This window comes from Brassica rapa, chromosome A09, assembly GCF_000309985.2.
Source record: "Brassica rapa cultivar Chiifu-401-42 chromosome A09, CAAS_Brap_v3.01, whole genome shotgun sequence".
In the NCBI taxonomy this organism is placed as follows: Eukaryota; Viridiplantae; Streptophyta; class Magnoliopsida; order Brassicales; family Brassicaceae; genus Brassica; species Brassica rapa.
In genome coordinates this window covers 37471103-37494001 of record NC_024803.2, presented here as the reverse complement: position 1 = coordinate 37494001, position 22899 = coordinate 37471103, and the positions used below count along the sequence as shown (strand labels likewise).

At 34.6% G+C, this 22899-nt stretch overlaps 6 protein-coding genes across 8 annotated transcripts; 2 read left to right on the top strand and 4 right to left on the bottom strand.

Moving 5' to 3' along the window:
• Positions 1 to 97: 97 nt before the first annotated feature.
• Positions 98 to 3059, top strand: LOC103841939 (putative pentatricopeptide repeat-containing protein At3g13770, mitochondrial). The gene has a single exon (XM_009118529.3). It carries the CDS (start codon positions 564 to 566, stop codon positions 2973 to 2975), a length of 2412 nt encoding a protein of 803 aa, XP_009116777.1. The 5' UTR covers positions 98 to 563; the 3' UTR covers positions 2976 to 3059.
• LOC103841940 (shaggy-related protein kinase beta) lies at positions 2980 to 6337 on the bottom strand. Its single transcript, XM_009118531.3, has 12 exons — positions 5547 to 6337; positions 5282 to 5473; positions 5102 to 5194; positions 4745 to 4804; positions 4386 to 4658; positions 4222 to 4296; positions 4097 to 4153; positions 3863 to 4003; positions 3727 to 3777; positions 3461 to 3640; positions 3281 to 3383; positions 2980 to 3183 (listed from the first exon to the last, which is right to left on the bottom strand). The coding sequence occupies exons 1-12, from the start codon at positions 5607 to 5609 to the stop codon at positions 3122 to 3124; spliced, it is 1350 nt and encodes a 449-aa protein (XP_009116779.1). The 5' UTR covers positions 5610 to 6337; the 3' UTR covers positions 2980 to 3121.
• Positions 6338 to 6716: 379 nt separating this feature from the next.
• LOC103841938 (COP9 signalosome complex subunit 1) lies at positions 6717 to 9771 on the bottom strand. The gene is made up of 6 exons (XM_009118528.3): positions 9298 to 9771; positions 8143 to 8463; positions 7933 to 8049; positions 7757 to 7842; positions 7277 to 7511; positions 6717 to 7198 (listed from the first exon to the last, which is right to left on the bottom strand). Exons 1-6 carry the CDS (start codon positions 9691 to 9693, stop codon positions 7025 to 7027), a joined length of 1329 nt encoding a protein of 442 aa, XP_009116776.1. The 5' UTR covers positions 9694 to 9771; the 3' UTR covers positions 6717 to 7024.
• Positions 9772 to 14628: 4857 nt separating this feature from the next.
• LOC103841937 (F-box/FBD/LRR-repeat protein At4g26340) lies at positions 14629 to 16186 on the bottom strand. Its single transcript, XM_009118527.3, has 3 exons — positions 15297 to 16186; positions 15086 to 15220; positions 14629 to 14988 (listed from the first exon to the last, which is right to left on the bottom strand). Exons 1-3 carry the CDS (start codon positions 16125 to 16127, stop codon positions 14629 to 14631), a joined length of 1326 nt encoding a protein of 441 aa, XP_009116775.1. The 5' UTR covers positions 16128 to 16186.
• A 354-nt stretch (positions 16187 to 16540) lies between these two features.
• Positions 16541 to 18200, top strand: LOC103841936. Of its 3 annotated transcripts, none has more exons than XM_033279845.1 (5): positions 16616 to 16681; positions 16766 to 16969; positions 17083 to 17226; positions 17418 to 17467; positions 17541 to 18200. In XM_033279845.1, exons 2-5 carry the CDS (start codon positions 16775 to 16777, stop codon positions 17698 to 17700), a joined length of 549 nt encoding a protein of 182 aa, XP_033135736.1. In that variant the 5' UTR covers positions 16616 to 16681; positions 16766 to 16774; the 3' UTR covers positions 17701 to 18200. The 3 variants fall into 3 exon arrangements, with proteins under 3 accessions (XP_033135735.1, XP_033135736.1, XP_033135734.1); XM_033279843.1 differs by having other exon boundaries at positions 16617 to 16681; positions 17318 to 17467; XM_033279844.1 differs by having other exon boundaries at positions 16541 to 16969; positions 17318 to 17467.
• Positions 18201 to 19506: 1306 nt separating this feature from the next.
• LOC103841935 (polygalacturonate 4-alpha-galacturonosyltransferase) lies at positions 19507 to 22786 on the bottom strand. Its single transcript, XM_009118523.2, has 11 exons — positions 22534 to 22786; positions 22294 to 22458; positions 22148 to 22173; positions 22003 to 22062; positions 21818 to 21937; positions 21689 to 21740; positions 21563 to 21609; positions 21126 to 21460; positions 20693 to 21050; positions 20040 to 20618; positions 19507 to 19966 (listed from the first exon to the last, which is right to left on the bottom strand). The coding sequence occupies exons 2-11, from the start codon at positions 22454 to 22456 to the stop codon at positions 19691 to 19693; spliced, it is 2016 nt and encodes a 671-aa protein (XP_009116771.1). The 5' UTR covers positions 22457 to 22458; positions 22534 to 22786; the 3' UTR covers positions 19507 to 19690.
• Positions 22787 to 22899: the final 113 nt, after the last annotated feature.

Sequence of the window (22899 nt, the reverse complement as noted above, 5' to 3'; positions counted from 1 at the left end):
ATCAAATGATATTATGATTAAAATATTTTAAAAATTTTATTTATTATTAGTCTGAACTAAAATATAATATCAATTTCTATGAATAGGTCCATTAGATCCATTTTTAAAAAAATCATACATGAATCAAAGTTGTGACTTCTGTTTTAATATATAAGATTTAAAAAATATATACGACTTGTTTGGTATATTAATGCTTAAATTATTCTAGGAAATTTTTTTTTTAAAAGACAAGCATTAATTAAAGATAGGTTTATTTAATTTTAGTGACATTGAATTGTAAATATTGTACAAGTTTAAGGTTAGTCTTGTTTTGTATCTTTTAATAAATTAGATTTATATACTTTACTATACCATTGGATGAAACTATTATTTTCTTCTTCATAGTTAATCCCATGTTATTCTAGTGAACTATATTCTTGTCTCTCATTTTAAAAAAGTAAAATCATTTATTTAACATTTTTACCAAAACGTATATATCCCTTTCTTTAAAGCTCCTTTCTTAACATTTACACCAAAAAAAAAAAAACTGTGAGAGTAGAACTTGATACTGTATCCGTAGAGTGATGCTCAGACTGAAATTCAGAAACTGCCGTCTTACTTCGACACCTTCTCGTAATTACATTCACAGCAATGCTGTTCGATCAAACCTTCACTCGACGAATCTGAAACTGGGAGATTTATCCAAATCTGGCCGAGTCGAGGAAGCCCGCCAACTGTTCGATAAAATGCCTGAGAAAGATGAGTATACTTGGAACACAATGATCGTCGCTTACTCCTCTTCAGGGAGACTCTCTGACGCGAAAGAGCTTTTCCGTAGAAACCCAGTGAAGAACACAATCTCCTGGAACGCTCTAATCTCTGGGCATTGCAAGAACAGAAGCAAAGACGAAGCTTTAAGTTTGTTTTGGGAAATGCAGCTTCAAGGAAGAAGCTTTAACGAGTATACTTTAGGTAGCGTTCTCAAGATGTGTGCTTCACTTGGTTTGCTTCTCAGAGGTGAACAGATTCATGGGTGTACAGTGAAAACAGCGTTTGATTCTGATGTTGGTGTGGTTAATGGTTTAATCGATATGTATGGACAATGCAGACGCGTCTTTGAAGCTGAGTATATCTTTAAGACAATGCCAGGTGAGAGGAGGAATAACGTTACATGGACTTCAATGCTCACTGGCTACTCTAGAAACGGGTTTGCTTACAAGGCGATTGAGTGTTTTAGGGATATGAGGAGAGAAGGAACCCAACCGAATCAGTTTACCTTTCCCAGCGTTTTACCGGCTTGTGGTGCGGTTTGTGCTCGTAGGGTTGGTGTTCAGGTGCATGGATGCATAGTTAAGAGTGGTTTCAAGACCAACATCTTTGTTCAGAGCGCGGTGATTGCAATGTACGCTAAATGCAGAGACTTGGAAACCGCGAGAGCCTTGTTGCAGGATATGGAAGTTGACGATGTGGTTTCTTGGAACTCGTTGGTTGTTGAGTGTGTTAGAGAAGGTTATAAAGAAGAAGCTCTCTCTTTGTTTGGTAGAATGCATGAGAGAGATATGAAGATAGATGAGTTCACACTCCCTTCTGTTTTGAACTGTTTCGCTTCCTCTAGAACAGAGATGATGAAGATAGCATCCTCTGTGCATTGTCTGATTGTGAAAACTGGATATGGAAGTTATAAGCTTGTGAGCAACGCTCTTGTGGACATGTATGCTAAAAGAGGAACCATGGATTCAGCGCTGAAAGTGTTTGAAAGGATGATTGAGAAAGATGTGGTATCTTGGACGGCTCTTATCACAGGCAACGGTTCTTATGAAGAAGCGTTGAAGCTGTTCTGTAAGATGAGAGCTGAAGGAGGCATATCTCCTGATCAGATGGTTACAGCGAGTGTACTAAGCGCATCCGCGGAGTTAACTCTTCTGGAGTTTGGGCAACAAGTACACTGTAACCACATTAAATCTGGCTTCCCTGCCTCTTTGTCAGTAGATAACTCTCTTGTGTCAATGTACACAAAGTGCGGAAGCTTAGAAGACGCCGAAGCAGTTTTCAGCTCCATGGAAACCAAGGATTTGATCACATGGACTGCTCTGATCGTTGGTTACGCAAAAAACGGCAAAGCCAAGGACTCTCTGGAAGCATACAAGTTGATGATAGACAATGGCATAAGACCGGACTACATTACCTTTATTGGGTTACTATTCGCTTGCAGTCATGCAGGTCTCACAGAAGAAGCTCAACGCTACTTTGAATCCATGAGAACAGTTTACAGAATCACACCAGGACCTGAACACTACGCGTGTATGATCGATCTCTACGGCAGGTCCGGCGATTTCGCCAAAGCAGAGGAGTTGCTGAATCAAATGGAGGTTGAACCAGATGCAACCGTGTGGAAAGCGATCTTAGCTGCAAGTAGGAAGCATGGGAAGATAGAAACTGGCGAAAGAGCGGCGAAGACTCTCATGGAGTTAGAACCAAACAACGCAGTTCCTTATGTTCTGTTATCAAACATGTACTCCGCAGCGGGGAGACAAGAGGAAGCTGCTAATCTTCGTAGGTTGATGAAATCTCGTAACATTAGCAAAGAGCCTGGTTGCAGTTGGGTTGAAGGGAGAGGGAGAGTTCATAGCTTCATGTCTGAAGATAGAAGACATCAGAGAATGGTTGAGATTTATTCAAAGGTTGATGAGATGATGCTTTTGATCAGAGAAGCTGGTTATGAACCGGATGTGAGTTTTGCACTCCATGACTTGGATAAGGAAGGGAAGGAGCTTGGTTTGGCTTACCATAGTGAGAAACTAGCTGTAGCGTTTGGTTTGCTTGCTGTGCCGGATGGAGCTCCGATTCGGATCATCAAGAACCTACGTGTCTGTGGGGATTGCCACAGTGCTATGAAGTTTATATCGAGAGTTTATTCAAGGCATATCATCTTGAGAGATTCGAATTGTTTTCATCACTTTAGAGATGGAAGCTGTTCTTGTGGAGACTATTGGTGAAAAAAAGTTGGAAAATTCTGCATTTCTGTATACAACAATGGAAGCTACAAAGTTGCAAACTTAATAAATTATTACACTTTTTAACTACTGGTCCAAGTGGTTGCAGAGGTCAGTGAACAAGAACATGTGTAGAGAAGAAGAAGTAGTCATTTCCTTGCATGCTCAGGGATTAAGCGATGACGCAGTTCAACAGATGCACCAGCCAATTCTACAAGGAAAGTAAATTGCATTTCTCAGAGGAAAGTTGAGAGAGATAAGGTGGTAACTGTAAAAGAAAGAAAGCATAGTGTTGTTGTTGTCAAAACCTTGAGCTGTGAAATCAAACAATGGAGGAAGTGCCCTTCCATTAGGCAAAGATGCGTTGGGGTCTCTTAGAGCATCGAAGAACGGGTGTGCACATGCTTCAAGCTGAAACAAAAGCAGCCATTTTAATGATCTCATGCTAGAAAATATGTCAGAAATCAAATGGGATTGTACTCTCTTACAGCTGAGCATCTCAGGTTTGGTGAGTACTGGAGAAGTCTAGAGCCAAGATCCAATGCTTCAGGAGGTACCTGTCTCCTAAAAATCTTGTGCCATGGCTGAGGTTTTATCTGAGGGAACTTGAAATCATTGTAACGAGGATTCATGTTTTTGATCTCTTCTCTTGCTGGTGTCCCCAAAATCTAATTTACACAGAAAATTGCAGGACACAACTCTTAGAATCTCTAACAGGAAAAGAACATAAAAACACAATCTGTATGCTTTTCACCTTAATGATCTCCACCAATTGATCAACACTAGTCTCTCCAGGGAACAGAGGCTGTATACATTACAAGGAATACACAGATTCAAAGAAAATGTCTAAAACTTTAGAGTTTGAACTCAGAACAAAGAACATTTCTTACGTGTCCTAGGAAAAGTTCAGCCATAACACAGCCTACAGACCACATATCGATAGCGGTTGTGTACTCTGTTGCTCCAAATATGAGTTCTGGCGCTCTGTAATACCTTGAGCATATGTAAGATATATTTGGTTCTCCAGGAATCTGAAACCAAGAACACATCACTCACTGATCACTATTAATGTTTTCTATAAATCTAAAGAATCTCAAAACACATTTGGAGCTTATGAAACCTACCAGCATTTTCGCGCTTCCAAAGTCACATATCTTCACCTCATGTGTAACATTATTCACCTGCCAAATGCATCTTCATTAGAAAAATATCTATTATTGCATTCAAGAACTAGTTTTGAAATGCTCACCAATAGATTTTGTGGTTTAATGTCACGGTGACACACTCCAACAGCTCGATGTAGATAGTTCACTGCGCGGCAAATCTGATTTTTTTTCAAACAAGCGTTTGTGAGAACCTCAAAAATGAGAATAAATAGATTCACAAATAGTTAGATAACAAGTTGTTTTTTACCTGATATGTATAGAGCTGAATATAAATCAAGGGCATTTGCTGATTCATCTTGGTGTAAGATCTTGATGCACGGTATATAGTTTCTGGTACATACTCAAGAACAAGGTTAAGATAAAGCTCGTCTTTCTCAGTGGTTGAGAAGAAAGAATGCTTAAGCTCAACGACATTAGGATGGTCGAGCATTCTCATGATCTGAAGCTCTCTGTTTTTGTATCTCTTGTCTTGCAAGACTTTCTTGATTGCTACTTTTTCTTCTGTCTCTAAACACTTAGCCTATAATCATAATTAAAACCACAATGAACATGAACTATAGTCTTAAACAACAAGTAATCTCCGGAGAGAGTTTTTTTTGTTTTTACCTGAAAGACAACACCGAATGAGCCAGTGCCAATGACATGCTCAGCTTTGTACGAGATCGTCTGAATAAGAAATAAATAAATAAAATCAGATTTCATGAAACAAGTCTACTTTTGTGATAAATAGTGTATTTTAAATATTTCGGGGCAACATAAAAACTTCCCGAGAGGTCATCTATCCTAACACTATTCTTGTTTCAACACGTTTACTTGCGGATTTCCAATGTGATCCGGTGTATTAGTGCTGATGCGATTACACTCATTCATTCATGAAACAATTTTATTGGTGCATTAATTAGTGCCGGTATGATTCCACTTGAAACAATTTTAGAAATGTTACATGCAAAAGTTTCAAATCACCTTGTCTCTCTGATCATTCAGACCCTTCTTTGTGGTGGTAATAATCCGACCAGACTCTGTCCCATTTCCCTTGATGATTCCACCGTCCGAATCCTATCAAATCCAAACAAAAAATTAGAACATATCATTCTTCATCATCAGCACCAAGTTAAAATGCAGCGATCACAAAATGTTATAAACCTTGTCATCACCACCGTTTTCCATTTCTTTAGGTAATGAATGAGAATTCTCTGTCGTGGAGACAGATTCTTCTCGTGTCTTATCATCTCCTAAACCATTAGAACCTCTCTCGTACGTAGCCGCTTCCGTAGACTCTACATCTTCACGAGTTTTGTTAGGCTTCTTCGATCTTGGCGTCTCGTCTTCTCCTACCTTGAGAAACAAGAAAAAAAACTTTAAACAAACCCCAAGATCACGAAACTACTTTAAAAATAAACATTCTTACGTTATCAGACGTGACGAAACTACGTCCAGAAGCCATACTCGTCAATCTACGCATCACATTCATCGTTTTTGAGCAGAATTTTCACAGAAGAAACAAAAACTTTACACGAAGGTGATGAATCTTTGAGATTTCACGAGAAGAGAAAAGAAAGAAAGAGAGACGACGATGATGCCAAGTTCTCTCTCTCTCTCTCCTTCTTCCTTCTCTCCTCTGCCAAGAAAATGTAACAAAAGAAAAAAAAAGAAAAAGAAAAGTAGTTAGACATTGTTTTATAAACATTTATTTATGGAAATGTTTAGTTGTGTCTACGGAGGAGCGGATATAGCTAATATAAGAAACTAGGTGTCTAAGTTCCGCCATGGTCAAACTATGGAGGAAGACCAATCATTCTCGCTTCCTTAATTTCTGTGAGGATTTTTAAAATATTGTTTTGAGAGATCGTATGACGATCCTGACCGTTTATTTAGTAAATCTGACGGTGGTGTTCAAAGCGCGCGGAATGACTCATTTTCTTTCGGCCGTTTGTAAATTTATTTAGCCGGAAAAAAAAAAGATGATTACATCTACGGCTAGTCCAAAAATAAGTTATTTTCTTAAGTATTTTCGGCAACATGCTCAATTATAAATTTTGTTTTAATTTACTCTCCTCCGGCCAAATTCTTTTGGCCAGTTTTCCTGACCTTATCACATCTTTAATAAGCTTTGGTTTATGTCTTCCATTCGTAAGACGCGATCTTGCAAAATCATGTATTTAAGTATAGTCGGTTCTATCAATACGATTATGTCAACACAACTTTCGTAGAGAGGTAATTTTTTAACACTGGTTGAGCGAATTGACGGCGAATGGATAGTGTTTATATCCCTCTATAAATATGAAAATTACCGAACCTCTTCTGTCAACACGATTTTGTCAATATGACTGACCGCTTATTTGTGCATAATGCTCTTATGGTGTAATCGCTAAAGACCCTCGAATCCATACGATGTTAGTCTATGGCCTTAATGAAAAGCCTATTAATCTAGGAAACGTAATTCACAATTCGATAGCAATTTTTGCGAATAGTAATCCAATTTTGAAATATATGTCAACAATTTTGCAAGACAATAATATTTACGTCTTTAACCTTTTACATGTGACAATTGGATCTAGCACTATCAAAGAATCTCCTATAAACCAATTCATTTTATTAGGCGCACTTGGATTTGAACTATTGTGTACTGAATGGGCGTATATATGACTGAGTGCAATTGTATATTCATGCATTCACAGGTTAACCCTTGGGCATGAAAGATCAGCTTCAGACAAAATTATATGAAAGTTTCAAGGGTATAAGAAAACAAAGCAATAACGAGAGCGCCGAGATGATTAGACATACATCTAACCAACAACAAGACCAAATCAATCTTCCATAAACATCTTTACGATCTTGAAATAGGCCAGTACCTCTCCAGATTAGCCAAACAGATGTCCCTCCCTCTCAAGGCTTTCTACCTTTGGCATGATACTCATGTTTAAGAAGGTTGGCTCTCAACATCATTGACCTCACATCTCTATCAAATTCGTTACCCATCTGAAGGACCTTCTGGAAAGTTGCGCTCCTCTGATCCGCGTGCCTTGCGTAGAGGATTTTGTTGTGTGAATCAATCCGTGCCTGTCATGAGAAAAAAAGGTTTTAAAAATGACAGTAATAAAACAAAGTTCTCTCTCTTTCTAATTAAAAAGAACGGACCTGTATCTGGTCGTCTGTTATCAAGGCTTCCAGTTCCTTCTCTAGACCAGACACGCTGGTCTTGAACGCATCAGCCATCCTGCTCAAATCTACGGACACAAACGGCAGTGTGTATTGGATCAATGCCTTCTTCCTTATCTGATCATACAGCGTGTCAACATGATCATGAAGATGGATGTCCAGCAGCAAATTCGCTCTGAGACTTCCTAGATACTCCAGACAGGATGCATAGCGACTGCCAACAAGAAAAGTTAAAGCACAAGACCAAATGAGACTACAGAATAAAAAGGTTTACTGAGATAGATATGAAACTGGACGATAGCATGGTAAGTCCTCATAAGCAATACAGAACAGAAATCAACATAATAACCAACAGCTTCATGAGTTGGTCAGAGTATTCTCTCTATTTATCCTTGGTTCATGTTCAACAACTCGGTTATGTACAAGAGATAGACAAGAGTACAGCAAGAAACATGTTACCTTGAATAAAAATCGTTGATAAGCTCCCTCACTTCAGGCACTAACTCCAAGAAATTCCGGAAGCTGATGTTGTCAATCACTTTTGCCTGTCACATTAGACTACTGAGTTATGAACCACAGGAACACGAAAAAGCTAACAAAGAAAGATTAAAAAAGCTTTAAGGAATAAACGATGCCTTCAATTCTGATCGGTCAAAGCTAGCCAAGGCACAAAGTCCTCCATAGGTCGCAACATCTTGAGGAGCAATGACCTCGTTATACGAACTCCCTAGTTCTGGATTAACATCCAAAAACTACACAATACAATCAAGCTCAACGATTAGATTCAGATACATTGCTTTGTGACTCAATAAACAAAACACTTGAGCAGTAGAATCCTGACAAACCTTACGAGCAGCGAGCTTATACTTCTTCAACTCCAAGTGAGCCAACCCAGAAGCACATCGGAGCTTCGCAGCTACAATAGGGTCAAGCGTTTCTGGATTCTGATCAACCTTGTTAACATAGCTTGAAACATGACTGAACTGTCCCATCTCAATGCTTACAAGAATAGCATTCATACACATGTGAATAATGTGCTTAGCCGTAGTGCAGTAGTCCCGTGTTTTAATATAGTTCTTGAAAGCCTCATTAAGCAAACCACAAGCGTAGTAGAAGTCACCAAAGTCATTATGACCCATCCTAATGCTTTCCTTGATCAGATTTGTCTACATAATGCAAACAGAAGATGAAATAAATAAGTATCTATACCAATCACAGAACCAAGCAAACCAAGCAGCACATAAACAATACACAATATACCAATCATATAAAAATGAAATCACTATCTGAATCAAGCAACTTAAGCAGCACACAAACAAAACACTACATAACAATCATACGAAGATAAAATCACTATCTTGCAATCAGATGACCAAGCGAACGAATCAGCACATAAACAACACTATATTCAGCATACGAAGATGAGAGCACTATCTATGCAAATTACAGAATCAAGAAACCTAAGCAGCACATAAACAACACACTACACAACAATCATGCGACGATGAAATCATTATCTATGCAATTTACAGAATCAAGAAACCTAAGAAGCACATAAACAACACACTGTATAACATCATATGAGGATGAGATCACTATCTACGCAATTACAGAATCAAGCAAACTAAGCAGCACATAAACAACACACTACATAACAATCATACAAAAATGAAATCACTATTTGAGATTCTGAATCAAGCAACTTAAGCAGCACACAAACAACACAACAATCATACGCCACTTACGCAAATTACAAAATCAAGTAACTTAAGCAGCACACAAACAACACACTACATTACATCATATGAAGGTGAGATCACTATATCTATCCAAATTGCAGAATCAAGCAACTTAAGCAGCACACAAACAACACACTACATTACATCAAATGTAGATGAAATCACTATCTATCCAAATTATAGAATCAAGCAACCTAAGCAACACATTACACAACTTCATTCTCTCTACACTGATTAGGCCACAGGAGAATCCCTAATTACCCGATACGAACTGAGCTCGTTCTCCAGCTTCCCTTTCCTCTGCTCAGCGCGACGATCGATCATCTCGCACCACGCCGAATCCATCCCGTACTTATCCCCAAGCCTCCCGTTGATCTTACTGACCACATCTCTGAACAGCTGCGTGTTCTCTCCCTTTTTGACCTCGTCGTAAGCCATCCTCAGCGCTTCGAGCTGCATCGTCTGGTTTCCACCTCCGCAATGGTTAGCGATGAAGAGGAGGCGCATGATCTTCGTCCTCCCTTTGTACATCGCCGCGTAAGCTTCGATGTCGAGCGGCTCGCCAGTTATGATAGGTCTCCGATTAGACGTCTCTTCGCCTCCTCCGTTGGTGCACATCTCCATCATCGGTCCGTTAGATTCGTCGTCGCGCTCCATTGATTCGTCGAGATTTAGGGTTTTTTTGGCTTGCGAGCTTCCTTTGAGCTTTCTCTTCTCGCTTGTGATCTTACGGAGGGCTGATTTGTAATTATGTATTAGTTGGGAAGAAGAATACGTCGGTCCGGTTTAGGCCCAACTCAACATAGTTGTTGGGCTTTTACAGAAACAACTATTCTGATCCAAACAATGCTTTAATTTTTAAGAATCCCTTATATATTAATTGAGTAACATTTGAAAAGATGTAACCTCAATTTTGTATTAATTAAAAGAGGCCCCAATGCATATGTGGCACTCAATTAGGTAGTCAATTACATTCAATTAAAAAATAAGTAGGTCCACATTCAATTTTTATATGTTGTTAGGTACATAAGTTGGTCAAACTATATGATATAATGATATGATATGATATTTTCTTTTCTTAAATAAAACCTACGGAATTACCATAAATGACTAATATATATATGACAATTAATGATTTTAATAATAAAGATTTGATAACAATCAGGGGTGTTCAATCCGGATATCGGTTCGGTTTCGGTTCGGTTTTTTTCGGTTTTCGGTATTTCGGTTAGTAAAATATAACTACCATTCTAAATCCATATTTACTTCGGTTCGGTTCGGTTTATATACCGTCGGTTTTCGGTTTATTCGGTTTTATACCAAAAAACATAACTATTTTGTTTGAGATCATATTCTATGAATTTGAGAGTCATATTGTCAACACCGTCATTTATTAAAAATATATTACATGTTCAAATAAATGAACAAAAAAGTAAAAAAGCTTCTACCATCAAATAAAATAATCAAATCTATAACTAAAATCAAAACTTTTAATTTTGAAAATAAAAATATGAAACAAAACAAAAACATGAAAGAAAAGTTTTTTCATTCTTCCATATTTAGTGTTCATTAAAGTCATGTTTTTTCAATTGAAAATTTTCCATTAATTATTATCCATCAAATTTATAATCTTCATATTAATTTAGTGAAGACTAAAATAAAGCAAAAAGATCAAAAAAAGACTTAGAAAATAAGATGTCTGAATTGTGATGTATTGTTATTTAGTTATAGTTCAAGTGTTTTACAAATTAAGGTTTTTTATTACTATAAAATTATGGTAATAGTTATTAACACAAATTTAACTTATGTAACAAATAGATTTTCATGTCTCGTTATAAAATAGATACATATTTACATGTTTCTACTTTTAATCGGTTTTGTTCGGTTTATTCGGTTTAATCGGTTATATACCAAACCATATCCAAATCCTACGGTTTTTATAAAGTTATATCCATTCGGTTTATATGGTATATACCAAAACCAAACCATATTGTCTATTTCGGTTCGGTTCGGTTCGGTACGGTTCGGTTTTACCATATTGAACAGCCCTAATAACAATTTATATCTCCTCCCTCATTTTTTTGTTTAATTTTATATTATTAAAATAAATTAAACAATCAAATTAGCTATAAAAATAAAATTTAGATTTTTTCGTATATGTTATATTTTGAATTTTAAAAAACGACAATAAATGACTAAAACTATTAAAATTATTATGTTAAAAATTAATGATCAATGGTTTAACATTTTTATTATAAGAAGATACACATGATTTTAAAACCATATGAGTAAAAAATATCATTTAATAATAAAATAAATATATATATATATAGATTAAACACTATATACCATAAGTAAATATATATATATATAGATTAAACACTATATACCATAAGATTACATAAATATTTTAATATTAAAACTTTCAATGAATTTTCAAAAACATTTATAAATTATAAACTTATTAAAGATTTCACATTGAAAATTTTGTTATCGATGATTTAAATATTAAGTTATAAAATGATATGAATGATCATAGAACTGTATGATTATAAATTCTCATTTAATAAATGACTATATAAAATATACTATTCTTAGAAAAATAGGTTGGTCTATCTTAACTTACATTATATTTTTTATTAAACTAACTATCGAATTGATAAATAATCTACCAAATATTTTCTTGCACTTTCCTTAATTAGAAGCTACGAAATTACCTAATATGATTAACGTATATATGAAAATTAATTATTATGAATAATAAATATTTGATAACAATTTTTGTATCTTAGTTTTTTTTTAATTTTATATTATTGAAAGATATTAAAAATCACATTAAATATATAATAAAAACATTTATATTTTTTCTTATATGTTATATTTTGAATTTTTCAAAACGTCTATAAATTATTAGAAATTTGAAAATTCCCACTCTGAAAATTTTGTGATCAATAGATTATTTTTTTGTCATAACAAGTTACAAATGATCATAAAATTGTATTAATATGAACTTTTATTTAATATTATAAGAAGATACACATGATTTTAAAACCATATGAGTAAAAAATATAATTTAATAATAAAACATATATATATATAGATTATACTATATACCATAAGATTACATAAATATTTTAATATTAAAACTTTCAATGAATTTTCAAAAATATTTATAAATTATAAACTTATTAAAGATTTCACATTGAAAATTTTGTTATCGATGATTTAAATATTCAGTTATAAAATGATATGAATGATCATAGAACTGTATGATTATAAATTCTCATTAAATAAATGACTATATAAAATATACTATTCTTAGAAAAATAGGTTGGTCTATCTTAACTTACATTATATTTTTTATTAAACTAACTATCGAATTGATAAATAATCTACCAAATATTTTTTTGCACTTTCCTTAATTAGAAGCTACAAAATTACCTAATATGATTAACGTATATATGAAAATTAATTATTATGAATAATAAATATTTGATAACAATTTTTGTATCTTAGTTCTTTTTTTTAATTTTATATTATTGAAATATATTAAAAAATCACATTAAATATATAATAAAAACATTTATATTTTTTCTTATATGTTATATTTTGAATTTTTCAAAACGTCTATGTATTATTAGAAATTTGAATATTCCCACTCTGAAAATTTTGTGATCAATAGATTATTTTTTTTGTTATAATAAGTTACAAATGATCATAAAATATAACGCATATGAATTTTTATTTAATAAATATTCAAACTAAATAATATATATATATATATATATATATATATATATATATATATAAATACTAATGATTTAAAGCAACAAGATTGGCTCATCAATTTTGTCGTCCAGTTGAAATCTTTCAAAAGTATGTGAAAGACTAAAGTCAAATTAAATATGGATTTAGAATAGTAGTTATATTTAACTAACCGAAATACCGAAAAAAACCGAACCGAACCGAAATCAACCCGATATCCGAATTGAACACCCCTAATCCAAATGAAGCCAAACTATTGTTTTATTCTCCAAAATATAATAAAAATAATAACTTAATCCCGCGCAAGGCGCGGGTCTTATCCTAGTACTTGAGATTTTTCCGGGATATTCCCGGTTTTTCATATATATTAAATGGATTTTGATGTACATTTTTATTTGAGTAATTAAATCTAAAATATTTATTATTTATTTGTTAATTTGCCAAAAACTCAAGTCCGAGAGTATGTTTATCGATTTGACCACTCATTTTTATTTAATTAATTAAGGGCCTGACTGGTTCAAACGCAGCGGTTGCAGTAGCGGTTGCGGGAGTTTGTGGATGCGAGCAGTTGTGGTTTCTACCGGTTTTAAGAGATTTGTACGACTGATATTGCGGTTAAAAATTAGTGCGTTTGCGGGTGACTTATGACTGGTTAACTACCTAATGCGGTAACAGTCAAATAATAAATTAACAATATTTATATTTAATATAATTATAAAAATATCAAAAATCATAAAATTATAATAAATATAATTATAATTTTAATTTTTGAAAATTTTTGAAAATTGTTTTTATTATAAAATTTTATAATATTAATTAAAATATAATAGATATATTTTAATATTTTCATAATTTTAATTTTAATTTTTTTATTAAATATTTTTACTTTTGTATATATATTGTTTAAAAAAAAAAATTTACCCTCCCGGAACCGCCCGCAACCGCAAACGCTAACTGGAGCCAGCTTTTGAATTTATGAGATTCGGAGCGGTTTGAAGCGGTTTAGAGCGATTTGAGTGATTGTTGCAAACTGCCGACAATCGCTAGCAACCGCAAAAGCTGCGTTTGCGGATGGTAGCGGGAAAATCAGTCGCCACCTTAATTTTGATGGGAGCTATTGAAAGGCTACATTATGTTGTTATTCAATCTAAGATTTGAAATGATGATTTAAATTTTAGTATTATTCATATATAGATTGATTTTTATCGTGAAAAGAATTATAAAAAAGTTGAATGATTTTGATATTAAATTTATGAATAAATTTTATCAATAAAAATTCAAACTTTATCCAAAGATTTTCGGTTGAAAATTCAGAATTATCAACTCACTTTTTTTTACGTCTTTATTTTCTTCTTTCTTTCAAATTTTCTTCTTGTTTTTCTTAAAAACAGACTTCTGTGATTCCCTTATCATGGTGATGCAGATTTTCTAAATTTTATTATTCTCAATCTTCAATCATATTCTCTTAAAAGTGCTATTTTTCCCAACGTTAAATTTCTTGCTGCAACAATAAAGTATGTATTCTATCATATTCAAAATGTATTATTTGATTCCAAAGGATCATCTTCAATGCTAGTTTTATAGTTATAAATTCAAGAGGGCTTTCTACACTACTAGAATCAATAATTCTAATAGTGAATCATTCTAAAATCAATAGTGAATCATTCTAAAATCTAACATATTTGAATTGATAAATCAAATAATAATAATTTTAAATTTTACCTATTTTAAAATTCGTTGGTATAGATTGCGACAGAAAATTACAAATCATTAATGGATCAGTTAAAATATTACACATATGAAATCTGTTGGAGTTGAGTTTAATATCTAAACCCAATAACACCACCCTAATAATTTATTTTTTCGTAATAGGTAGCCTGAGTATGTCATGCCCTGGTCCGAACTCCAACTCCAGTAAAATGTAAAGCAAGGTGAAGGCGCAGCCACGGATGTAAAGTCTTCCAGCATCCTATCTCTCTTGTCATCGGATTCTTCTGAAAAGAAAGTTGCTTCCTTCAACCAAGTAGCGTGTTCTATAAGGTATGTGGCCATCACTACATCTCCTCGCCTCCCTTTGTAACCGTACCACTCGAAAGCTTCAAAAGTGTGCAACAAACACTTGGGAACAGAACTCGGTGGCTTCCAGCAATCCGGGGGTTCTATACTTGTAAGCAAAAGATCATGTTCCTAAGACCCAAACACAGTTTAACACGGTCAAATCATATCGGGAAACTTAGGATGTAACAAAAAAAAAACATAATTTAATTAAGCAACATAAGCGTACATCATGGAGTTTGAGGAATCTTAGCTTGGGAGAATCTTGGAGCATATGAGTGACAAGATCCCACCAACCGAGAACACATGTATTCAGTGTCAGATAAACGAGATTGTGGAAGATCATGCTGCGAGGAGACAGAACCTATACACAACAGCAACAACAACATATAATAAAAAGTGAAAGAAAACATTCTGTTAATATATATAGTGGTACGTACCTCTAAAAATGATAAACATAGAGAAAGCTTGCGGGCACAAGTAAAAGCTTTCAGAAATTTGTGGTCACGTACCCCACAAGTGATGTCAACATATGCCTTTTCTAACTTAGGCATATACTCAATTCGATGGTAGTCGTTAAAGACATCATCCTTAATGTACAACCCCACGAGAGACCTAGCATCTATCACAAATCCGCTACCCTTTTGACCTCCTGTGTAATTGACCATGTTCAATTTCCGCAGAGAAGGCACCACGATATCCACGTCTATATCCTCTTGGTCCACAACAAGACTGTCAAGATTAGGACAACCGGATAAAAGCCTTGTGAGAGACGAAACCTCCACATTTATAATTTCCAAAGTTTTCAGAGACGGGAGACAAACAGAAAAAGGAATATCATCCAAACTGAAGCAATCACTTAGTTTCAAGGTTTCTAGTGTTTCACATGTATAGATGCTACTCGGCAAACTGAGCATGGTCTCTTCTTCATAAGGAAGGGTATAATTAAGTATAAGCGCATGCACACGGTGACAGACTGCAGTTTCAATCCATCTCCCAACATCTACTGCTTGACACTTGGGACCTAGAGTGAGAGACAAGCTCTCTAGAACCGGTGCCTTGTTTGACATCAAAGACCTGTAAACAAACTGCGTGAAGGTCGCATAGTTTTCATCACTGTAACTGCTATCATCATAATCAAGTTTTGGAACTAAGCTCCAAAGAAGCAGCCATCTTTTCGACAAACAACATGTGGCCATGACATGTTTCGTCGGGACAAGTAATAGTATTCGGATGAGCAAGTCATCTGACAATTGACTGATCATGTCCATGTTTCACTGCCTAAACTGCAAAATAATAAGAACGGCAGGTGTGCTTACTATTGAGTATTGGAGACGAGAGAATCTTTTTTTTGTCGGCCAACGAGAGAATCTGAAAGAAATCAAACCTAATTTCTTCTTTAAAAACCTCGAGACTTTTTTCGAAGAAATAATTTACAAAAAACAACGTACAAATATCTCTTTAGTTATTACGGAATATTTACATATTCGTATATATCCACTCCGAACTAGTCCATATTTACTCTATTGTGTAACTAGCATATTTCCATATTATGTAACTTCTCTCTTCAAACACTTTCTCATTCTCAACAAAGTTTTTCATTCCAACAGAGACAACATTAATACTTGTACGTCAACAAAGAAGTCACGAGACTTTAGCTGCCTTGATATGTTTCATTTTTACGCTGCGGTACGTTAACGTAAGGTACACTCACCTTCTCTATTCTTTCAGTTATATATATGTGTTGTCTATATTTAAACTTATACTTTTTCTAAGGTCCCTGAAACCATACAATACATGATTTGTACCGTTGACCTTTCCCCCGGTAAGTCAATTAACTCTTTGTCCCGGTATCTATATCTCAGACACTCTTTCCATCGTCATATCTCTTTGGGGCCTAAATTTTCAGTGTGTAAAAATGGGTATATTTCCTGAGTTTGGTGGCTGGATCAGTCAGAACACTCAACAGCCTAAAAAATCTGAAAATGTCAAATCCAAGCCTGTGAGAGAGACAAAAACTCACGATGAGAGAGATGAGATGAAGGAGCAATTAAAACTGTGGAGAGATGCAAATAAGAAGGAACAATATCATGAACCTTCTCCTACGGTGAAGGTAAGATCAAATCAGCTAACAAAATTATAAAACATTTGCCTCGATCTATATATTTATATAATAGAACTATGAAATGATCCATAATTTTCATTTATATTTTCTTATATTTGAAGGTGCATACAGACCATAATATTGATAGCTTTTCCAGTATAGAAATGGAATTTACATTAGGATTGCCACCTCAAGCAGCTTACGACGTTTTAACTAATCAAGACAACAAAACATACTCCAGAGAAATCAATGGCCGCCCACTTCTGGTTTGTTCTTTACTTATCATTGTATAATTCAAATGTGTATATATTTAAGAGCTTTTTTAAAAATAATAGAAGAAATTATTTTTTTATGAAGAAAGCCATATCAAGAAAAGTTACATCAGAGAGAGGTATAGGGAATAGGCCGATCCTGGAGGTTGATAAAGAGTTGTCATGGAACTTCCTTTTCTTTTCAGGAACTATCCCAATACGTCTATATGTCCTCGAAAACCCAAAAGAACTTTCGGTAAGAATCAATGTTTTTGTTCAAGTCTTGGAAAATTTAATTAGCTAGGGTTTCTCCTGCTTATTGCTGGCAGACATATAACTGGAAAAGGAGAAAAGGAATGGACTACATGGAAACCTTCGAGGTTAACTATAGAGTGGAGCCAATGTATGTTGATGCAGAACGCTTGTGCAAGCACAAGAAGCCGAAGAGTAGAGAAGAATACAGAAAATGTAGTGGAGGAAAAGGATTGATTGCGTCCAAGGTTAAAGTTAACCAGGCTTTTAGGCCTTCTTTTCCTTGGAATCTGCCACTGCTGTCTTCCTACTTTCGCCGGTTCACTGTTGAGACCACTAAGAAAGTGGCGGAAGATTTTCAAACGCGGGCTGGCGATATCCGAGGTTTTTGAAATACACCAAACCCCGTTATCCGACAACGGTTGTAACGTCGTCTTCGTAAAACAACACATCAAATAGTTTTAAAATCGCATTATCTTCAATTCGAATAGCAGAATTTTTAAAGTTAAATCTTGATGTTTTCACCAATAAGTACTACGCAGGGGGCAGGGGCAGGGGCAGGGGCAGGGGTGAAAGTGATGAACAAATCTTCCTAGACATGATATTAATTATGTTACATCGATTATTTGCATCGGTAAAATAAGAAATTTTACAACCCTGAAAAGGCAGAAAACAGATGTAATTATAATACATGGCTTAATATACAGTACATTTTCAATAAACTACACCATTAGTTCCTTAAAGTTACATATTTTAGAGAAAAAATTTGTTTCAAAAAGTTCTATTTTTTACCTTTTCATTGCATAGCAATGTTTTATTAACTAATTGCAAACTTCAAAAAACTTAATAGAAAAAGATTAGGATAGCACCAAACCAAATTTTTGTTCCCAAAATAGCACTCAAGGCTCAAAGTCACAAAAATATGTTTCATTAAAGAGGTAAATATACACTTATACCCCTTGGGTTAATTAATCCAAACCTTAGAGTTTAGAGTTGTGGGTTTTGGAATCAGGGTTTAAAATTTTATAAAAAATAAATACTAAAAATAAAAATAAAAATTTTAAAAACAGTTTCAAAAAGTATTTTTAAATTATAAAAAGAAAATTTGAAAAAAAAAAAAAAAAAAAATTCGAAAAAAAAAATTTTCAAAAAAAAATTATAAAAATTTCGAATCTGAAAACTATAAAAAAAAATTCTTTTTTTTTTAAATTTGTTATTTTTTTTATTTTTGTTTGTTTATTTAATTTTAAACTAAAGGTATTAGAGATATTTTACCCTTTAATGAATGTTATTTTTGTGACTTTCTCCTTCTAGTGCTATTTTTGATACATAAACTTCAAAAGGTGCTATTATTGACAATTGTCCAAAATTTAATTGCATTAGTTGATTTTTTTATTGGCTTAAAGTTATTGGAAAAAAATAAACACAAAAATATGCAAATTTAATGTATTTTATTAAAATGTATGAAAAATATAGAATATGAATTTTTTAGGAACAGAAAAAATAATATTTAATAAATATTATAAATTAATAATTTTGTTAGACTTAAATTGAATTAGTTCAAAATATGATACAAATAGATAAATTAATAAAATAACAATATTTTGAAAGATTTTATGTAAACATAGTCATATTAAAATTATAAATTAATAATTTATATATATATATATAATTTATAGGAGAATTTGCAAAAATAAAATAACTTAAAATTTTATTTTCATTGCAAAAATACACTAAAACTCTCTGAGTGTTTCAGTAGATTATAAGAGAATATAGAACGATGCGAGAGAAAATAACACTTTATTGTTTTCGTTTTTTTTTTGTGCGACTTATTGTTTTCGTTTCAGAACAAAATCCAAATTAGTTTGTACAAATCCATCAATAAACAAAATATTTAATCACAAAAATTGAATACCAAATCAGTTAAATAGGGGTTAAAAATATTTTGTGCTCACATATAAAATTAATATTTCAATACAATTATTTTTAAATATTTTTTTTTAACTTTAATATTCTTTAAATATTGTTTAGGTAAACACACACTGCGCAAGCAGGTATTATTATCGAATAAACTTTGGAATAACAAAAGTGTTTTTAACCCGAAAGTAAGAAAAGAATATGACTAAACAAAGATATTAATAAACAATTAACAGTGTGTAGAAATAAAAAATAACGCCATGGGGAACATCATAAGATTACTAGAAATCATCTAATAGTGATTTGAATTTTATTCATGAAGGTTGCATCTACGAAGATAAGGGTGATCAAACTTGATGTACTTGGTCCAATACGGTCGATACTTGGACATAGCTAACTCCAACCATGGTTTCATGTTCCCGTTATAGTGAACCACAGCTGCGTTCTGAATGTCTTTCTTCGCGATACTCGGGTTATAACCAAGTCCCAACACGTGCCACGACTTGTCCAAAGGATGTGTTAGTCCGTAAAACGTTATTAGCCCTGGTGGTAATGTCCCTAGCTTCCACAGTGTCCTGTTCTCATTCTAAACAACAATAACCATTAGTAAAACTACAAAACCCACATGAGGCAAATGTGCAAAGAGTTGAGTTAGATACCATGTTCTGCCACTTATGGTATATACCAGTGATATCTCTCTTCTTCCACTCCTTTAGGTCGAACATGTTCATCCCATAAGCCCATCCACAAGCGTTTGGGTTGAAGTTCCTCGCGATGTGAGGATTCGAGAAGTTGAGATACTTGTCGAACCTGTGGAAACTCTCCCCGCAGGTTTCGACTGCACCGTTGACTTTTCCGTTCAGATTGACTTCCCAGAGTGGAGTCAGGTCTTTCTGGACGATGATGTCGTCGTCTAGGAACAGGATTTTGTTCAGCTTGGGATAAACCTCGGGGAGGTAGAATCTCAAGTGATTCAACATGGACAGGTACTTTGGGTTTCTGTACTTGAGATTCGAGGAGCCTGAGCTTGGATGATCTGCTTTGAAGTAGTACTCTTTCATCGCTGCAGATTCAAGCTGACGAAGAACAGGGCAGTAAGATGAATTGAGCCACTTGAACTCATCCACGTTTTCCACGTGTATGGTTGCCTTTCCAGGTGGGTTTAGGAGGAACCACATGTTCATTGCTGCGAAGTTGAGTTTATCCGTCACAAGGTGAAAAACATGCTTCGAAGGATCCTGAGAAAAATAATAATAGTAGTAAGCAAATCCATTATTCAATTTCAAGTGATAAGAAAAAAGATTGTTTTTACCTTTGCATTCATGATGGTTGAGTTAACAACCACTGAGGCAGCTAACACATTGTCAGAAAAGAGAGCATAGTGATAAAGATTTGGGTTTTCTCGGTTTTCACGGCGAGGGAACTTTCTTTTCTCCGGAGAAAGAAGATAGTAATCAATGGTCAAGCGCATTGATAGGCAGTGGATAGGATTTGGAATTGTCTTTGCTGCTAACTGAGCCAGAAAGGTACTCTGCTTCTTCAAGCTCCTGACTTGTTCATCGGCTGTTTGAAGCATTGCTCTCAGCTTTCCAGTAACCAACTTGCAGTCATATAACTGCATCTTAGCCTTAGACAAGACTTGACCCATGTCTCTAAGTTTATCATGCGCACTACATGAAAAGTCACGTTACTTTATGAAAAACCACAACCAGTGAAAAGAAGGCAGTTAGTAGAAAGTAATTTACCTCCGAGGAAGATCAGCATCAGTTGTTGCTTCAGCCAAAACACGTTGGCTGTCCTTGATTCGGGCCTGGAGTTCTTGTAACAACTCAGTCTTGTTTTTCAGTTTGGCAATACCACAGTAGACTCTAGCCATGATCACTTGATCCCTCATCAAGCGTATATTTGAATCAGAGTTGTCGTTCTCATTTTCTCTTCTCCAAATACTGTATTTTCCAAGGACTGCAGAATCAACAGACTTTGAGCGCTCGATGGCCGCATTTTCCAGCTTTAGAATCGTGTCAACGTTGCGCTTGACCAGCTCATTTGCTCGCATCTCACGCCTTTTCTCCCTTAGTTGCTAAAATTTTTAAGATAACAAAATACTCAGGCAGGATATTCCCCCAGAAATGTATATGTTGCATCCAGATTTTGAACTTTAAGTAAATAAAATAACAATTACCCTTCTGTAAAACTTTGCAGGTGTCTCAACTTTCTGATGGCTACCACCTGCACCAGCGAAAACATAGAAGAGTCAGATGGAAAAAGTCGAAGTAGATGATAATGCAGCTTAAATAAAAGCCACTACCTTTAGAAGTAATGTCACCTTTTGCATTCAAGGCACTAGATGTTGTTTGATTCTGCATCAAGTAGATCAAAAGTTACAAATTTCGAGCCGAAATAATCGAAAAACCAAAGTAACAAAACTAAACCACACCTGAGAGTTTCTAACGGAGGTGTCTACTTCTCGATACGATGCAGACAAATTGTTTTTCTTGAAAGAATCAAGGCTAAAAGGACCCAAATCAGCTGTGCTAGCTGTGATAACATCCAATACCTGAAGAGGGGTCAACAATTAGTAAGTAAGAAGAACAAACCACACTAAGTATTTAAAACACTTGCCTCTTTAGAGAAAAGAGATCTAAGAGATTTCATAGCTAAACGTTCTCTCCAGTCAAGATCCTGCAAACAACCAACCAATCAAACAACATCACTTACTTCTGTCAAAACATAAACTTGATAATATAAAAAGGAGTTTCCAGCTCACCTGCTTCACTGAATCATTTGAATAATCTGCACCAACGAAAGTAAAGCTCTCATGTCAGATAAATGAATTACATATCCACAAAAATCGAATAAAACAGAAACAAAGCCAGATCTTCAGTGTCACACATCGAGCAAATAATGCAATACCGTTAGAGGAATCGATGTATACTCCACGACCAACGAAGAAGACGAGAGGTGCGAAGACACAGAAGAAAACGAGGAGGATAAAGGCAGATCGAGATCCACCACCACCACCACCACCTCCTCCTCTGATCCGGTTAACTCCCGATAACCCTCGCTTCAGCGCCATTCCTGCCAAACAAACCCTAAATCAAGCAACGAAACGAATAATTGAGGAGGAGAGTGAGCAGACGATTAGATTCATACTCGGAATAATCTAGAAGAGACGAATGTGTGAAAGAGATTTTGAGAAGAATCCAGCGTCGGGAAGGCCTCACGGTGATATAACTAGAACGCCATTAAACAATTTAACCAATCATAGGCGGAGATCTGACAACGACGAAGAAGAAGATGATGATTGGTATCTAACGTTGAATCACCGACAATTAACCAATCGCTATCAACGCCAGGATCTGTGGCTTTTTTCTCTTTTTGCAGAGAACCGAACCTCACACGCACGCAGGCGTACTCCTCGATCTCTTTTATCAATTTCACAATTTGGATTCTCCTTTCCGGTTTGATCGGTTAAGGTTTAACCGAAATCGTAACATATAAAGATTAATAAATTGATTT

Bases quoted from the DNA above. Each gene is read 5' to 3' on its own strand.
- LOC103841936 (XM_033279844.1), top strand. From the start codon at position 16,775: ATGGGTATATTTCCTGAGTTTGGTGGCTGGATCAGTCAGAACACTCAA. The intron at 16,970-17,082 runs GTAAGATCAAAT...TTATATTTGAAG, and splicing joins AACCTTCTCCTACGGTGAAG to GTGCATACAGACCATAATAT. The intron at 17,468-17,540 runs GTAAGAATCAAT...TATTGCTGGCAG, and splicing joins AAAACCCAAAAGAACTTTCG to ACATATAACTGGAAAAGGAG.
- LOC103841939 (XM_009118529.3), top strand. From the start codon at position 564: ATGCTCAGACTGAAATTCAGAAACTGCCGTCTTACTTCGACACCTTCT.
- LOC103841935 (XM_009118523.2), bottom strand. From the start codon at position 22,456: ATGGCGCTGAAGCGAGGGTTATCGGGAGTTAACCGGATCAGAGGAGGA. The intron at 21,741-21,817 runs GTGTGGTTTAGT...TACTTGATGCAG, and splicing joins CCTCCGTTAGAAACTCTCAG to AATCAAACAACATCTAGTGC. The intron at 21,461-21,562 runs GTAATTGTTATT...TAAAAATTTTAG, and splicing joins CTGCAAAGTTTTACAGAAGG to CAACTAAGGGAGAAAAGGCG.
- LOC103841937 (XM_009118527.3), bottom strand. From the start codon at position 16,127: ATGGACATGATCAGTCAATTGTCAGATGACTTGCTCATCCGAATACTA. The intron at 15,221-15,296 runs GTACGTACCACT...TGTTGTGTATAG, and splicing joins TATGTTTATCATTTTTAGAG to GTTCTGTCTCCTCGCAGCAT. The intron at 14,989-15,085 runs GTACGCTTATGT...TTTGGGTCTTAG, and splicing joins GATTCCTCAAACTCCATGAT to GAACATGATCTTTTGCTTAC.
- LOC103841940 (XM_009118531.3), bottom strand. From the start codon at position 5,609: ATGAATGTGATGCGTAGATTGACGAGTATGGCTTCTGGACGTAGTTTC. The intron at 5,195-5,281 runs GTTTATAACATT...TGGATTTGATAG, and splicing joins AAAACGGTGGTGATGACAAG to GATTCGGACGGTGGAATCAT. The intron at 4,154-4,221 runs GTGAGCATTTCA...TGCATTTGGCAG, and splicing joins TTAAACCACAAAATCTATTG to GTGAATAATGTTACACATGA.
- LOC103841938 (XM_009118528.3), bottom strand. From the start codon at position 9,693: ATGGAGCGCGACGACGAATCTAACGGACCGATGATGGAGATGTGCACC. The intron at 7,512-7,756 runs GTAACATGTTTC...TCTTGTTGGCAG, and splicing joins ATCAACGATTTTTATTCAAG to TCGCTATGCATCCTGTCTGG. The intron at 7,199-7,276 runs GTCCGTTCTTTT...TTCTCATGACAG, and splicing joins TAACAGACGACCAGATACAG to GCACGGATTGATTCACACAA.